The sequence below is a fragment of the Stegodyphus dumicola genome, chromosome 5 (genome assembly GCF_044657685.1).
Source record: "Stegodyphus dumicola isolate Sdum_Otavi_A_Nest chromosome 5, ASM4465768v1".
NCBI lineage: Eukaryota > Metazoa > Arthropoda > Arachnida > Araneae > Eresidae > Stegodyphus > Stegodyphus dumicola.
The window spans coordinates 129277219-129295164 of NC_140772.1; the positions used below are offsets into that span (position 1 = coordinate 129277219).

The 17946-nt window shown below is 33.8% G+C and overlaps 1 protein-coding gene across 1 annotated transcript in view; it reads right to left on the reverse strand.

Annotated features, from left to right (window-relative positions):
* The window catches only part of LOC118183917 (uncharacterized), a 220358-nt gene that overhangs the window by 79903 nt on the left and 122509 nt on the right, over nt 1-17946 (reverse strand). The window contains exon 2 of the mRNA XM_035353530.2: nt 8257-8780. Within this exon, the coding sequence (XP_035209421.1) occupies nt 8257-8733 (477 nt within the window). The 5' untranslated portion in view covers nt 8734-8780. The remainder of the gene's footprint in view (nt 1-8256; nt 8781-17946) is intronic.

The window sequence follows — 17946 nt, forward strand, 5'->3', positions numbered from 1 at the left end:
GAAATTATAATTTCGCACTTCGTTTAAATTATATGATGTCTTGGTACAAGATAGATAAACTTGCATATGAGATATAGTTAAGAATTTGAGTTGAATTTGTCCCCCACATTTGGATGAACTCAAGTTAATTACTTGCCTGTGTATAAATATCATAACTTCAAATATATAATTATTGATTTTGTTTATGTCATGTCGAGTAAAAGATATCTTTCTTTAAAAGAAATTGTAAATTCTGATGATTTTTTTGCATTTGACGATAATAGCCCCATTGATATTGTTGAAATTCCACCTTTCAGATAATGAGGACATGGATGACAACGTAATTGATAATGAAGAACCACTTGATGTTCCCGGGTGTGTTGAAATTCACCGTGTGGAAGGATTTGAGGAAAATGTTTTAGTGAATGCAACTGAATCTTCAGCAAATGAAGCAACAAAAGGTACCGGCTTACTACTTGCTAAAAAGAGAAAAGAAGTATTCCAATTGGAAAAAGAAGCAACCTAAGTACTCGAAACTATATGAAAATTCTGACGTTATAGAGAAAAGGCGAAATGATGTCATTAGAAAACTCAGGGGAAAATCCCCGGTAGAGTGTTTTGAAATACCTTTTGATAATGAAACTGTCACCTACACTGAAATGACAAAAGTCATGGGATAGCAATATGCAAATATACAGATGGCAGTAGTAACGCGTAGAAAATGTATAAATGCGAAGTGCTTTGGCAGGGCTTTCATTTGTGTTCAAGTTATTCATGTGAAGAGGCTTTGACGTGATTATGGCCGCACGACGAGAATTAAGCTGTTTTTACGTGGCATGGACTCGGTCCTCTGGTGCAACTGAACTGATCATTGACTGGAAATGGATACCTTCAGCTACTTGGAGATCACTTATAGCCATTCATGGACTTCACGTACTCAAACAACGATGGGATTTTTATGGATGACAATGCGCCATGTCACCGGGCCACAATTGTTCGCGATTTTTTAGAAGAACATTCAGCGGATGATCTGGCCACCTAGATCGCCCGACATGAATCCCATCGAACATTTATGGGACATGATCGAGAGGCCAGTTCGTGCCCCAAACCCTGCACCGTCAACACTTTCACAATTATGGACGTCTATAGAGGCAGCATGGCTCAATATTCCTGCAGGGGATTTCCAACGACTTGTTGAGTCCATGCCACGTCGAATTGCTGCAGTTCGCCAGGCAAAAGGAGGACCGACAAAATATTAGGAGGTATCCCATGACTTTTGTCACATCGGTGTATATTGTCCAGCAGTCTGTAATATATTCCAGACAGAAAAACAATCATAAATTTCAGCTTTCTAATAACTGCGTAAAAACTTATTGGAATACTTCTTTTCACTGGCTATCATTCACTTCCGCAAGAATAATAATATTGGTGTGAAGATGAAGACATGAACATTTTGTGTGTTAGAGCATGCATGAGTCGGAATAGGTATCTGTAAATTAAACGGTACCTACATATCAGTGACAACTCCGATTTAGAAAGGATTCCACTAGGTGAACGTGATAACCTCTTCAAGATTCGCCCATTGATTGACAAGCTGAATGACAAATTTCAACAATTTTGGGTGTTTTCTGAAAGTTTGAGCATTGAAGAACAAATGGTTCGTTACTATGGACATCACTACCTCAAACAATTTATACGTGGTAAGCGAGTGCGGTTTGGGTTCAAACAATGGGCTATCTGTTGTTCACAAACTGGATATTGTTATCAGACTCAAGTGTATGTAGGCAAATCAAAGATATTAGGAGATGATGAAAGCATCAGTGGGCTTGGGACATATGTTGTCCTTCAGATGATATCTATTCTTCAGACGCCAAATGCTCATAAAGGTTACTTCGACATTTTTTTCACAGGATTTTCTCTGATCAAAAATTTGCAGGGCATTGATGTTAGAGCAACAGGAACTGTTCGATTCAAGAGAATGAACAAATGCCCTATTGCAACAAACAAAGAGATAAGGAAAAATGAACGCGGGCATATGACTACAGATTTGATTCCCGTAATGAAATTTTAGCTGTCACGTGGAATGACAATAGTTGTGTAAGGCTTCTGTCTAATCATGAAACTATCGAACCAATATAAGAGGTGAAGCGATGGAGTAGAACAGAGAAGAAAGATATTCAAGTACCATAACCCAAACTGATATCAGAATATAACGAATACATGGGTGGAGTAGACAAGATGGATTGGAATGTTCAAAAATACAGAATCAGAATAAGGGGGCAAAATTGTATTTTCCTTTGCTTACTAATGCCATCGACGTAACACTGGTTAACGCCCACGCACTGTAATGTATTTCAAATGATAAAATTCCATTGCTAGATTTTAGGAGGATGGTTGCTAGAGGATATCTTGCTTTATCTTCAGAACTCTCAGATGCAAAAAAGGATGGAAGGAATTCTTTCACTAAAGCATCAATTAATCGTGTTCCTACTGTTATCAGAACATCTAGTAATCATTATATTGAACGGACCGAAAATGGTATACAAAGAAAATGTGCAGTGTGCAAAAAAATGCAAGAAAACAATGTGGAAAATGTAATGCTGGATTACACGCAGACTGTTTTGAATGCTGGCATTAAAAGTAGATAGTATCAGCCATGATCCCCATTTGGTGATCGGACTTAAATTTAAAATTTCTGAAAAAAAAATTGACGCATTTATGAGAAAAACATGTTATTATTTAGATGTAAACTAACAGAAATAAAATAAAAATTGATGAAATAAAAATTTGGCAGTTAATGGGTTAAGAGTATTTAACAAAGCAACCGTAATTCTTTTTAATGTTATTAGTTCAAAATTTGGTGCAATCTACAGGTTGTAAATTTCATTGCATGTGTTCGGTGTCTGAAAGAGTATAGCTTGGCAGCATTGTTTTACGCCAAGCAGAGTTTGGCTTTAGTGTAACCCTAAAGTTATTTCGTTTTTGCTTTATTAGTATGAATGATTTCTGACTTGATGTAAGAGCATATGGTTGCTCGCTCTTAGCTACGTTACATAGGTAACTATAAGCACATGCGTGTGCTAGTATTCAATAATGTTGTTTTTGTTAAAATAAAATTGTTATTGTTAATATTACAGTCCACTTATTGAAGTTAAGTATCATTAAATAAGTTCGAGCTATCTTCGGCAAGAACAGTTTGGTCTCACGTTAGCCGGAGAAGAATATGGCTACTAATATTGTTTCATTGAATCGCCAACGCGGCGTAGTGAGAAACGAACAGGTAGTATTAGTATAGATGAAATGGAGCTGTCAAGGAATACACTCCTTAAATATATCCAAGGTAGGTATTTTGCCGAAGAAATTTCTTTGTTGCAGAAAGGTCTACAGATAACATCAAGGAGTAAGTTAAAATATTTTCATCCCTTCTTAGATGAAAAAGGTCTGTTAAGGGTAGGTGGTAGGATAAAGAATTCTAATTTAAGTTATAGTCAAAGACATCCCATTATTTTGCCTGCCAAGAATAAGTTAACTGAACTTATATTTATTTATTTTCATGAAAAGGATTTTCATAATGGTCCACAATCACTATTAAATTCTATTAGACAAATTTATTGGCCCATTAATGGCAGGAATATAGCTAGAAAGATAGTCCAAAGCTGCATAATTTACTTTAAGGCAAAACCAATAATTTCTCAACAACTAATGGGAGAATTACCTAAAGAGAGAATTAATATTAACTTTACATTTAATTGTTGTGCTATTGATTACTGCGGCCCATTTTTGATAAAGTACAAAGGGCAACGCAAGGGTAACTATCATAAGATATATGTTTGTATTTTTGTTTGTATGGTGACAAAAGCAATTCATCTAGAGATTGTCAATGACTTAACCGCAGAAGCATTCATTGCTTGTCTGAAGAGGTTCTTTGCCCGACGAGGTAAACCAAAAAAATATTTAGTGACAATGCAAAAAACTTTGTTAGTGCAAATACAGAAATAAAAAAATTAATGAGTATTTTTCTAAAGCAGAATGGAACTTTAGCTAATTTTCAAGCTGAGGAAGGTATACAATGGAAGTTTATACCCCCAAGAGCACCAAATTTTAATGGTCTATCTGAAGCAGGAGTAAACTCCTTTAAATTTCATTTTAAACGAACAGTAGGAAATTCAGTATTAACCTACGAAGAATTTTTGACAGTAACAGTTCAAGTAGAGGGAATCTTAAATTCTCGCCCTCTTACACCGTTAACTTCTAATATTGATGATTTAAATGTTTTGACCCCTGGTCATTTCCTTATAGGTCGACCGATCAATTCAATAACTGAACCCAATTTAACAGAAGTAGATAATAACAGACTTAGTTTATGGCAAAAAACTACAAAAATGGTACAAAATATATGGAAGAACTGGACTAATAATTACTTGAGCACTTTGATTCAAAGAAATAAATGGATGATTGCTAAACAAAATATTAAAATAGGAGATATGGTAGTGATTAAGGAAGAAAATCTTCCTACCTGCAAATGGTTGTTAGGGAGAATTGTAGATGTGTTTTATGGGAAGAACAACCTTGTGCGAGTTGTCTCTGTCAAAACCAAAAATGGTATTTATAAACGAGCAGTTACTAAAATTGCTGTACTGCCAATTGAGAAATAATGTACGAATTTTTATGTTTATTTGAAGGTTTGAATTGTAATCTATCATATTATTTCACAGTGTAATTACTTGTATTATAATTTGTGCATTAATTTACATTGTTTCATTTTGTATTGTATGAACATTTATTACTTTTTTGAATTTTACTTATTGTATTGAAATTAATATTTCAACGCCGGGCGGGATGTTCGGTGTCTGAAAGAGTATTGCTTGGCAGCATTGTTTTACGCCAAGCAGAGTTTGGCTTTAGTGTAACCCTAAAGTTATTTCGTTTTTGCTTTATTAGTATGAATGATTTCTGACTTGATGTAAGAGCATATGGTTGCTCGCTCTTAGCTACGTTACATAGGTAACTATAAGCACATGCGTGTGCTAGTATTCAATAATGTTGTTTTTGTTAAAATAAAATTGTTACTGTTAATATTACAGTCCACTTACTGAAGTTAAGTATCATTAAATAAGTTCGAGCTATCTTCGGCAAGAACAGCATGGTTATATCCAAACACAACCAAAATAAAAGTGGTATGAAACAAGTATTTCAGGATAACATCGGGATGTTATAGGCTTGCTTCGACAACTGACAAGTATTAAACAAGCGTTATAAATTAATCTTTGAGATTATTGAATAGATATTAAGATAATACAGGCTTGGCTTCTGAAGGAATAGCAAGGAAAGTTTCCTTATCCCAGCTATACTTAATATTCTTCCAGACTCAAATTACAATTATAAATTTTAAAAACAAAGCATTTTGAATTTTCTTAAAGGTAACATTAAGAATTTTAGAAATACTATACTGTATATTAGCTTATTGGGATTTTTCGAATCGAAGAATTCGTACTTAAATTCTTTTATTTATTTTATTTATTTATTTTACATTAATTTTCTTTTTCAGTGCTAAAATATACGATACTATATTTTTTAAATCTGTAAAAATGGTTTCATTTACCTAATTCTGTTATTGGCTGAAAAAAAGACAATCATCAAAACACTAGATTACATTTAATATATTTATGTTTTATTGTATGTCGGAAATTATCTGATTTTACCAAATTTCTTCTGAAATTGCTTGCTTTATTTAGTTTAAGATATTTTTAATATAAATATCATTTTGTAAGGTATTCATTGCAAAACAAATACACTATTCAATTAGACATTTGACTGCATTCAACAAAATCAAAGCAATTAATTTCTGTTCAAAGTAGGGCATTATATTTCTTATTTTATTATAATTCAATAGCATTTTAGTATGCATAGGAGGTTTTATTTCGTTTAACTAACTTCAGTGCCCTCAATACCAAAAAACAATATACATTTAGCAAATAAAACTTATAAATAAAAGGCCACACTGAAATACTACTGGAAATGGAAAGAGCAAAAGATAAAGAAGAGAAATATAATGTCACATAATTACACCATAATTTTATTTATATGTATTTTATAGTGCAGCAAAATCTCTCGTAATCGTCACCCAATTAACAGACAATACCAAAATAACGGAATTTTTGAAGATCTAAATTTAATCTGAAATTACGCCTATGAGATTAAAAATAATATATAATAGGCTAAATTTAAATGTGGAAAACATTTATGTTATGTTTCCTCATCACAGTGTAACAAGCCTGTCCAACCAATGCATGAAAGGAGTTGCAAAACAAGGTTCGGGAAAGCGGTGTCTCCAGGAACCAAGATGCCAGCGAAGCAATTTTCAAATGCCCGCCTTTTAAATATCTAAATTCTAAACTTTAGATATTTGGACAACAAGCACTCATAATTGCAATGAATAATTTTACTAAATACTTTTATAATAATTCATAATTATTCATATAATTCTTTTATAATAATTCATAATAATATTTTATCTTAGTCATTTTAGTAACTGTACGAATAGTAAAATTAAAACATTTGATAACAATTTAGTCTTAGCGACATCCAGGTACTATATGAATCAGCGACATCCAGGTACTATATGAATCAATTTTCGACGGCTAGTAACAACTGATTCCGCATTTAGTGAACTATTTTCTTTTCTCACTGTCTTCGTATACTTTGCGCAATTAGGATGTACTACGCTTTACATCTGTAACCTTTGTTCGTACGTAAACTTGTCATTTCAGGAATTTGTATTTCGAATTCTAAACAAAGTACCCCCACAGAAAGAAGAAATAAGAAGCAGAAGATACATCATGTGAGGAGAAAGTTTAATATTGAGGAGCAAGAACAATTTTATTTCATTTATTATAAAGAAAAAATTATATCTTCATTATGCAATTCAATTGCAGAGAATGCTAAAATGTGTAACGTGGAGAGACATTTCATCATTACTAAGGTGCCCGCCGAACTCCCTCATTTCTGAAATATTTCATCTTACTACAAATGGTTGCCAGCCCCTGATCTAGAACCTAAAGATAAACTACCTCTCTCTTTTTATGCGTTAAGTATAAACTGTTTAGTTAGTGGCCATAATTTCTAGAAACGATTCGCACTATAAGAAGAAAGATTTACACTATCTTTTGCTTGAAAAGTTTTTGAAAACATTACCTTATGTCATTGGTGGTGTTAAATGTGCTTTCTGATCATGTATGTAGATAGCTAGTAGAGGGAAAAAGCGACTCTTAGTTTTAAAACGCGTTCAGTGCCCATGGCCGACATGTTGGATTTATATGTGTGGATAAATTTAGCATTAGTAAAGAGGAGATGCGGGTTGGATGGATGTAGCCAATTCGATTTCTGTCCCATTATCTTAAGATGACGATGAAATATTCGGTCATGTACTGGGAAAGGAGAAAGATTAGAAGGATGGGAGGCTGGAGATGAAGGCGACTTGTACAATAAGAAAGTTACATGGAAGGAAGGTGACGGATCCGATTTTTCGAGAAATTTTCAGTACAGAATGTTATGAAACTCCATGTATTCTGAAACCTAGCAATAAAAGAAAATGTAATGAACGTTGATGCCTAGGTAAGCCGTTGGCGAAACATACTCTGAATATTCTCGGAACTCTCATGAAAACGTTCAAAAAATAATTATTCTACGTTTTCTGAGCATTTATTAATGCAGCTTTCTGAAAGTGTCAAACATATGCTCATCATTGTTAAAGTTGTGCTTAGTTAGTAAGGGCATGTAATAATTCCGTGATAGTAAAAGTACATTGACTTACTATAATACTTCATTAAATTTGATAAAAGAGTAAAAATATTTAAATCTGCTTTCTATAAAGAAAATGTAATATTACTTTATAAGTATATTGCTTCTAGGTAGAGTCAGAAGTGGCCTTAAGTCTTATCCTTGGACCACTTTAAATTCTTTCGCGGAAGCAAAATTTATGATTTAAGAATTTATATATCAGGCTCAGAAAGGTTTCAAATAATAAGAAACGAAACTGTTGCTTTGTAAAAATCAATGTGATGCTGTCAAGTTTATTATTCTGTTAAAATTTAAGGCTAATTTTAGTATTTATAATAAATCTATTTCGTAAGTATTTAAAAGATTTAATACGATTCAAAAGAATTAGGAAAATTAATAAAAAGATCATTTTAATCAAATGATAGTTTGCAATTCTATTGATCATTCATGAAAAATAAGCTCGCGGACATTGAAATAAATATAAAACTAGGTACTCACTTGCCAACTAGGATCCGCGTTTCTATAATACATGAAGTTCTCTTTAATCCATTTGTAGATTGCGGAGAGGGTCATTTTGTTCTTGTTGGCCTTCATGGCCATGCAGATGAGAGTCGCATATGAATACGGAGGCTTCACCTTCCCGTTTGACTTGTAATCCACGTCTTCCACTACAGGCTTGCTGCAGAGATTTGCTTTGGCTTTTGCGACAAGGTTGCTCCTCTCACTGCAACAAGAAGGTGTCTTTGAAGCGGTGAAGGAGTCAGGAGATGGCACTGGACTAGCTGGAGGAGTTTCAGGAGTGGGAGCCCCAATTTTTGTCATGATGTTGAGGTTCTGTAACCAGTTCAGGTCAGTGAGGCCATCATCAACAGCCCCATTGTCATCGGCGCAGTCTTCAGGGTTCTGTTCCCGCCAGTTCTGATGGAACCGAAAGGCCATCTCGTCCTTTGTAACTATAGGCATTTTGAAGGTCATCTTGATGGTGAAACCATTAGGACGGTTTATTCTTGGACGGAAAGCACCTAAAAATACAAAATTATAATCAAATTAATTAAAGAAATGTATGACAAATGCAATTCATTTTGCAAGAAAAGCAGATTCTGTAATTTATAATGTTTAAACGAATTTAATATTATAAATAACACCGATTAAATGTAAAAAATATATTAATTATTTCTTAAAATAACTATACATAGATAATTAGATAACACCTGAAAACTAGTATCTGTTCGATTTCTCAACGGTTTACTAGTTAACTTGATATGATTTATACATTTTTCTGTTCGAGAAAGTATGTACTGAATTTATAAAATAAATTTAGAAAATCCTCAGAAATCTTATGCACTAAATATTGAGGCATGCTTAAGAGAATTATTAATTATTTTAGTATCTATAAAAGTTCTGCTTTTTTATCTATATATAGAAAGTCTGTGTGTTTGTCGTCTAATAACTCAGTCACTACTACAGCTATCATCACCAAACTTTCTTCAAATCTTTTCTGTCCTGGAAAAAGTCGACATCCACTTAAAAAAAAAAAAAAAAAAAAAAAAGTAGTTAAAATCAGAGATGTTAATTAAAAACTCGGAGACTCGGAGACTAAAAGAGATAACTCTTTTAATATGCAATTGTCATAAGCGCTGTTACCATAATTCTGAAGAAAACGAAAGTGTTGAAGTGAAGCGGCGTTAACTTATGTATTACTACAACATATATATATATATATATATATAGTATATATATGTGTGTGGTGTCTGTGTGTGTGTGTGTGTATGTGAGTGTGATGAAAAAGAAGTAGTCATGTTGATGGCGTAGAATGTAGATCCACAATGAAGAGGAAACTTGGCAGTAGAGTAAGATTAAATATTCAACTTTATTTCACTTTTGTAGCCGCGCCTGTTCAAAAACGCGCCTATTCTTTTGCAGCAACGCCTATTCAAAAACATTTACATTTTTCATACTGTTGTGAGGAAGTGAGCGAAACTACGTGCTAGCGGTGACAAGGGTTGTTCATGCGATGCGTGCGTTGTTATACAACAATTTCAAATTAACTAGAAGTGGACTGTACTAAATATTTTATTCGACAACTTTAATCAAATGCGTGCCATCTTTCAAGCGATGACTTACTACTAATAACAACAGCAATAAAAAAAAAACTGAGTAAGCGTTTACAGGGTTGCTGTAATGAACATCTGCGCCATGCAAGGCGCCAAGAAGAGAAAAAATGACGTAATCTTACAGTTAAATAATCTTAATGACTTAACATACCCCCCGGCATTGAAGGGTTACTTCAATAATTTCGTTCGATAATACTCATAGTAACCTACAAAATTGTACAATTACTACCTTATACAATAATGCAATACGAATAACATCTCTTAATTCAATATAATAATATTCAATTTTCAATACAAAATTTTGTGCACAATACAATGTACAATACAAGTTTTATAATAATAAGTTAACACTTAACTAACTTAGGAAACTTCTTCTTGGGGTAAAATTGCAATTTTTGTAATTCCACGCTTAATAATGCCCTTTGCTGTCTGTATTTCTACTACTCTAACCTTACCGTCAACTCCAGGAAAAATTCTTGTAATGCGCCCTAACACCCATCTACAAACAGGAAGCTCATCCTCCTTAACTAGTACTAGCATACCTATTTTAATATTCGTTTGTTCTACCTTCCATTTTGAACGCTGTTGTAGTGTGTTTAAATAGCCCCTATGCCAACGATTCCATATGAACTGGACAAATCTGGTAGTTCGTTTCCATCTTGAGAGTCTGTTTTCAGGTATATCAATTAATTCGGGTTCTACTATAGCATTCAAGGGTCTTCCAATGAGAAAATGGCCTGGTGTTAATGCCTCTAAATCATTTACGTCGGAAGATAAGGGAGTAATAGGGCGAGAATTTAAAACAGACTCTATCTGAGTTACTACAGTTAATAACTCCTCGAAAGTCAACCTTGCATTACCTACAATCCGTTTTAAGTGATATTTCACGGATTTTATTCCAGATTCCCATAGTCCACCAAAATTAGGTGTCCGTGGTAGAATAAACTTCCATACTATTCCTTCTTCACCTAAATAATCTGCTAATTTTTTGTCAGGATTTCTAATTAAATTGTTAATTCTTTGCAATTCGGCATTTGCGCCAACGAAGTTTTTTGCGTTGTCTGAGAAAATGATTGAGCATTTTCCGCGCCTAGCAATAAATCTCTTTAAGGTGGCAATAAATGCGTCAGTGGTGAGATCACTCACTAGTTCGAGATGCACTGCCTTTGTTATAAGGCAAATGAAAAGAGCTAAATATACCTTATGAAGAGTTCCTTTCTTCTGTCCCTTGTACCTAATAAAAAATGGACCGCAAAAATCGGTGCCGACATGATTAAAGGGTGAGCTTGGATTTACGCGTTCTGCAGGTAATGACCCCATAATTTGTTCGATAGTGACTGGTTTATTTTTACTACAAATTATACATTCATGGGTAATCTTTCTAGTTAAATTCCTACCTTGTAATGGCCAAAATTTCTGTCTCATAAAACACAATAATGCTTGCGAACCTACGTGTAAATATTTCTGATGATAATGCTCAGCAATCAGCTTAGTTAGTTTGCATTTAACAGGCAAAATTATTTGATGTTTTTGTGAAAACATTACATTGGCCCCTTGTAATCGGCCTCCTACTCTCATTACATTATTTGCATCCAAAAAAGGGTTCAAAGAAAGTAAATTACTTTTATTATTAATGGGTTTACCTTGTGCGAGGGAGTTGTAATCTGAATAAAAACTACATTTTTGAACCTCTCTTACTAAAAAGGATTCTGCCTCATTTAACTCCTTTGAACTTACTCCTCCTGTTCTTCTCTGTGCTCCTTTCTGTTTTGCACACCTAGAGTTCCAAATGAACCTGAAAATATAACTAACAATACGTAATAATTTTAAATAATTGTTAGTGATATCTAGGACATTATCAATAAATTTTGAAGGCAAAGTGCATAAACAAGCAATGTCAGTTCTTTTTCTCAGTTCATTAGAAAATGTCTCTGTTTTTTCTAATTGTTCAAAGTCAATGTTCTTGTTAGGTATGACACCCTCACTCAAGAATGGAGGACCTTTCCACCACAGATCAGCATCATGCAGCTTGTCAAAATTCAGTCCTCGGGAAATAAGGTCTGCCGGGTTCTCCTCTGAACGCACATAATTCCACTGGCATGTATGTGTTAGCTCTTGGATCTGCAACACTCGATTAGCAACAAAAGTTTTTAGTACATGCGGAGGATTCTGAAGCCATGCTAACACTATGGTTGAGTCACACCACAGACATATTTTGCTGATGTCCAATTTCAATAAAGGCACCACCTTTGCAACAAGCTGTGCTAGCAGTACAGCTGCGCAGAGTTCCATTCGAGGTACTGTCAGCGGTTTTAGTGGAGCTACTCTGGACTTGCTGCAAAGCAAATGTGAAGATAAATTATTGTCACTTCTACAGCGTAAATAGATGGCTACTCCGTATGCGTGTTCTGATGCATCTGAAAATCCATGAATTTGTATATCAGAAAAACTATCCTGTAAAACATATCTACTGACTTTCAAATTGTTGATAGTTTGCATTGAATCAATAAAAAGTTGCCAATCCTTAATTATCCTTTCGGGTAGCGGATCGTTCCAATCAAGCTTCAATAACCAAAGTCTTTGGATGAAGATTTTTGCTTTTGTTATCCCTGGACCAAGCAGTCCTAATGGATCATAAATGCGAGCAATATCAGACAACACTGTTCTCTTTGTGTAAGTAGTTGGTTTCTTGATTGTTGATTTGTACGAAAAACAATCTATCTTTGGATTCCATAATAATCCTAAAGTTTTGATGCTCTGATCGTCATCGAAATTACTGAAAGAATATTCCTCTTGTCCATCCGGAAACTGCAAAAGATCAGGATGATTAGCACACCATCTGTGCAGACGCATTCCTCCACGTGATAATAGGTTAATCAATTGCGACTGTAATTCTTTAGCCTCTATTATAGTATGGGCTCCTGTGAGTACGTCATCGACGTAAAAATCCCTTTGTACTATTGGCGCTGCTAACGAAAAATTGTTTTTCTCGTCTTCTGCTAATTGATTAAGTGTGCGTGTTGCTAGATATGGTGCGTTGGAAGTACCGTAAGTTATAGTCTTCAGTCTATAGACCTTAACTGGTTCTTCTTCACTACTCTTCCATAAGATGCGTAATAAATCTCTTTGATGTTCTTTAATCAAAATCTGACGATACATTTTTACAATGTCTGCTGTGAAGGCAATTTTATGCGTTCGAAATCTGCAAATAATATCAAATAGTTCGTCTTGAACTAACCCTCCATTCAGCAGAATATCGTTTAACGAAATTCCAGTAGTCGTAGGAGCAGTGGCATCGAACACTACCCTAAGTTTAGTGCTAGGTTTCTCGGGCCTGAAAACCCCATGGTGAGGAAGATAATATGAGAAACTAGAGCTATCCCCTTCATCAATTTCTTCGGAATGGCCTAATTCATTATATTCCTTAATGAAATCTTCGTATAAGTGTTTCATTGCGGGATTGCGAGTGAAGCGTTTAAGTAGATAATTCAGTCTTTTGCTAGCGTTTTCTCTCGATTCCCCTAAAAGGCTAAGTCCTTCCTCCTTAATTGGCATTTCCACTACATATCTGCCATCATCTTGCCTCGCGTGTGTACGAAGAAAGTGCTGTTCACAAAATTCCTCTTCCTGACTTTTCACATTTTTTGCTTCATTAATACCTTCAATCTCCCAAAACCTTCTCATGTTGTCAGATAAATTATCCCCATTTTCCACAAACCCACAAAAATTATCAACACTGCCTTGCTGCGGCATGCGTACTGACCCGCTAACGATGTATCCAAAAACTGACTGATGGAGAATCAGGTCTTGCATATTTATTCTATTTGTTCCCAGTAAATCAAAAAATATTTCGTTAGATAATAAAACATGTATTTGACCAGGTTTATAAAACTCTGGATCAGCTAAACCAATGAGTTGCAACTGCTTAACATCAGGAATGTTTATATATCTAGCAGGCGTTACGCGAGTTATTTTTGGAACAACAAAAAATTGTAAGGTACGAATAAAATCTCTAGTAGCGTTAGCGATGGTTGCTATAGCTTTTTCCTTAACACCCATAACTGTACCATTGATACCTGAAATAGAAGCGTTTATTTTTCTTTTCTTCAAATTCAATAACTCAGCACCTTCTTTAGTAATGAAATTATTTTGAGAACCGGAATCCAGCAAGGCTCTCAACGAGATAAATTTTCCATCATTACCCTTAACGAAAATAATTGCAGTTGAAAGTAGAACTTGTTTATTAAAAGAACTGGAAATATTCAACGCAGTACCGTTAATGGACTTTGCGTGGTTGGTTTCATTAGTGTCACTAACCTTTTGGCTGCTTGCCATTGGAGTAAATGTATCAGCATTTGGAGAAAGATTACTGCTTAATTTATTAGTCTTGTTTGTGATTTGATTCGATGTGCCGTTTGCTCTATCGAAATTTTCTTCATTTCGATCAAAATGTAAGAGCGAATTGTGAAATTTCTGACATTTTCTGCATGTATTAGAACTTTTACAGTCCTTGATTGTGTGGACCGAAGATAAGCAATCGAAACATAGTTTTTTTGTCTTTACAAATTCCAATCGTTTCTTGACTGTTAGATTTAAGAATTGCGCACATTTCAACAATAAATGATCAGCTTTACAATAAGGACAATTTTTTGAATTTTTCGAAAGTGATGTAAGAGCTTTGGTATTAAATGAACGTTTCGATTCCCCATGCGGAGGTTTGTAATGTGATAGGGTGCGAGCGTGTTCCTTCAAAAAACATGTCAGTTGTTTAACCGTTCCTATCTCGTCTTTTTTGAGTGACCTTTCCCACCAACACCGAGTATTTCTATCCAACTTTTCAACTAATAAATAAACAATTAACGTGTCTGAAAATTCTTCCACCTTTTGCTCCAATGCTTCCAAGGATCGTAAACATTCATGCACCTTATCGATAAATTTTAAAAGCGACGAAGTAGAATCACTCGTTTGGGGTATAGAAATTAATTTCTTTATGATAGAATTGATCAAATCTTTTTTGTTGCAATAGCGATCAACCAACAGATTCCATGCTATGTCATAATTCGAATCTGAAATTGGAATGGACTGAATAACATTTAAAGCGTCTGCCTTACACGAACTCCTTAAATATTGCAATTTTTGCGCATTAGTTAATTTGCTATTTTTATGCACAGCTGCGGAAAATAAATCCTCAAATTCAATCCATTCTTCGATTTTCCCACTAAATATTGGAAGAGACAATTTAGGCAATTTTACATCCGAAACAATTATGTCTTTACTCGAACCGTTTTCATTTGAGCAGCTATTCCTTTGAGAACGGATCTCAGAAATTTTTCTTTTAATTTTCAAATGAATTTCATCGAGATTATCTACTACATTTTCTTTTTCCTTAATGAATTCGTCAGTGTCCTTTTCTTCACAATGTGCAAATAAATAATCGAAAATGTTACTTAATTCCTTTTTAAATTCTAATATTTTTGATTCGTTTAACTCCAATAAGGAAATATCTGCTTCATCCACTGTAGAATTTACCTTATTTTCAAACTTTCTGATACTGCATTTTAAACTCTTTTTGTTAGCTTTAATTGCTTTCAATTCACTCATCATAAACAAATAAATAATTTATCACTTACCGTGATTGCAGATTTCTCGACAGCAACACCGGAAATGAACGATGACAGAGTATCCAATCTTAATTGCGTAATCCACACGAAATCGAAAGCATTCCAAACACTCTATATGAAGTTATCCGTAATACAACCAAACGAAAGTATTCCAAATGTTCTAAAAGGTTAATTTTAGCAACGATGTCTTTTACCTGTGGCTCGGCGGGCCATAAAGTGTTCATGCGATGCGTGCGTTGTTATACAACAATTTCAAATTAACTAGAAGTGGACTGTACTAAATATTTTATTCGACAACTTTAATCAAATGCGTGCCATCTTTCAAGCGATGACTTACTACTAATAACAACAGCAATAAAAAAAAAACTGAGTAAGCGTTTACAGGGTTGCTGTAATGAACATCTGCGCCATGCAAGGCGCCAAGAAGAGAAAAAATGACGTAATCTTACAGTTAAATAGTCTTAATGACTTAACAAGGGTAGAAGCAAAAGTACGCAGTTATCCAGTAATGAAGAGAGAGAAAAGAGGAGGTTCAAGAGAAGGTTGCATATTAAAAGCATATAAGAGAAATTTTAGTTTATGTACCAAATATATATAAAGATAAAATATGTTAAGGAAAATACTAACTTTAATTTCCAAACTTTCTTTAATCATTCTGTTTTAATTTGGATATTTTGCCTTCCTGTCCTAAAAATAGTAATTCCTTATAATAAACTTCTCTAAACTGCGTCAGTTGAAAATTAAGAGCCATCGTATGACTGTTACAGAAGTTGTGACGCAGATAAATTACAAAAGCCTTCAGCCAATAATATTTTTTGAAAGTTATTAATTAACCAATCAGAATACATCGAATCGAAAGTAACTTATTTGTGAGCAGAATAAAACGTTGTGTAAGCCATCTTATTAAGAAAACTGAACACTGATATCGTGAAATAAAAAAAGACTGGAAAAAAAAATTGTTCGGAAACATTTAACATTATAGAGGACCCTAAAAATATGCAGCATTTAATTTTTTTATTATTATTATTTTAGTGCTGAAATTTATGCTGCGTCAGTGCGATAAAAGCTGTGTTTATAATAAAATTAAAAAGACTTAAAAAAGTGAGCAGGAATGAATCTAAGAACCGATTATTAAACTGCAAGCTCAAGAAGAACGTAAAAAGTTTTGACAAAATCTTCGCAGCGACATTAAAATCTCAAACATTTATTTTTTTAACCCCAAAGGGCCTTAGCCCGGAAGGGCTATTAATTTCGTGTTGGTATTTTGTGGCGTTTTACTTTTCAAATTGTTGGCACAAAATTTTAGAGCCCTGCATTGTATTTAAAGAAATTAATTGATGAAGAATATGCATGAATGTATGCACGTTTCTAGCATTGTGAAAAAAACAACGGTACCTAGAGGCATCACATTTTGAATAAGTAGTCCTCCATTCGAATATGGGCATCTGGAAGCCCAAATTAGGAATTTGTTTTATTATCGATTTTATATCTTGTAAAATTTTAACGAATTTTTAATTAACAAACTCGGTGATTTCAAAGCGAGCAATGGTGACATTGTGAAAAAAAAAAAAAAAATTCTCTAGCGCGCGAGATTGTGCATCGAAAATTCGAAAGATACGCTTTTTTAGATATTTTGCGATATTACCGTTGAACTGAATTTTACCGTCTAAGTGCAAAGAACATGATATTTAATAAATAAAGGTAACACATAAAACATTAATAAATAAATAAAAAAATTTAAAAAAAAAAACGCTCCTTTGAGCGTAATATAAAATCTGAAAGCTCAGAAGGGCTATTAATTTCGTTTTGGAATTTTGCGTCGATTCACTTTCTGCGTTGATTCACTTTTCAAACTGTTGCCACGAAATATTATCGCTCTGTGTTATATTTAAGAAAATTAAATAATGAAGAATCTGCATAAATGTATGTTTATTTCTCTCATTGTGATAAAACAACGGTACCATCTAATTTCGAATAACACAATCCTCCTTCGAATATGGGCATATGGAAGCCCAAATTTGGAATTAGGAATTTGTTTTATTATCTATTTCATATTTCGTTTTTGATTTACAAACTCAACGATTTCATAGCGAGCAATGGCAACACTACACGAAAAGAAAAAAGAAAAAAATTAATCTCCAGCGCGCGAGACTGTGTAGCGGAAATTCTAAAGATATGCTCATTTAAAAATTGTTTTGCAATATTGCTCTTGAACTAAATTTTATGGTTTAAGTGCGAAGAACATGATATTTAATAAATAAATAAAGGTAACACACTAAACGTTAAAAAAATTATTTACTAAAGAATATTTATTATATTATCTCCTAAGATTAATTTTAGTAGAATTATCTTAAAAGAGTGAAACCATACTTAGTAAGTTCAATTTCGAAAAATTTTTTAGAGTAACTTGAATGTAAATTGTTTAAAATGTTTAAAGGGGACTTGAATTAAAT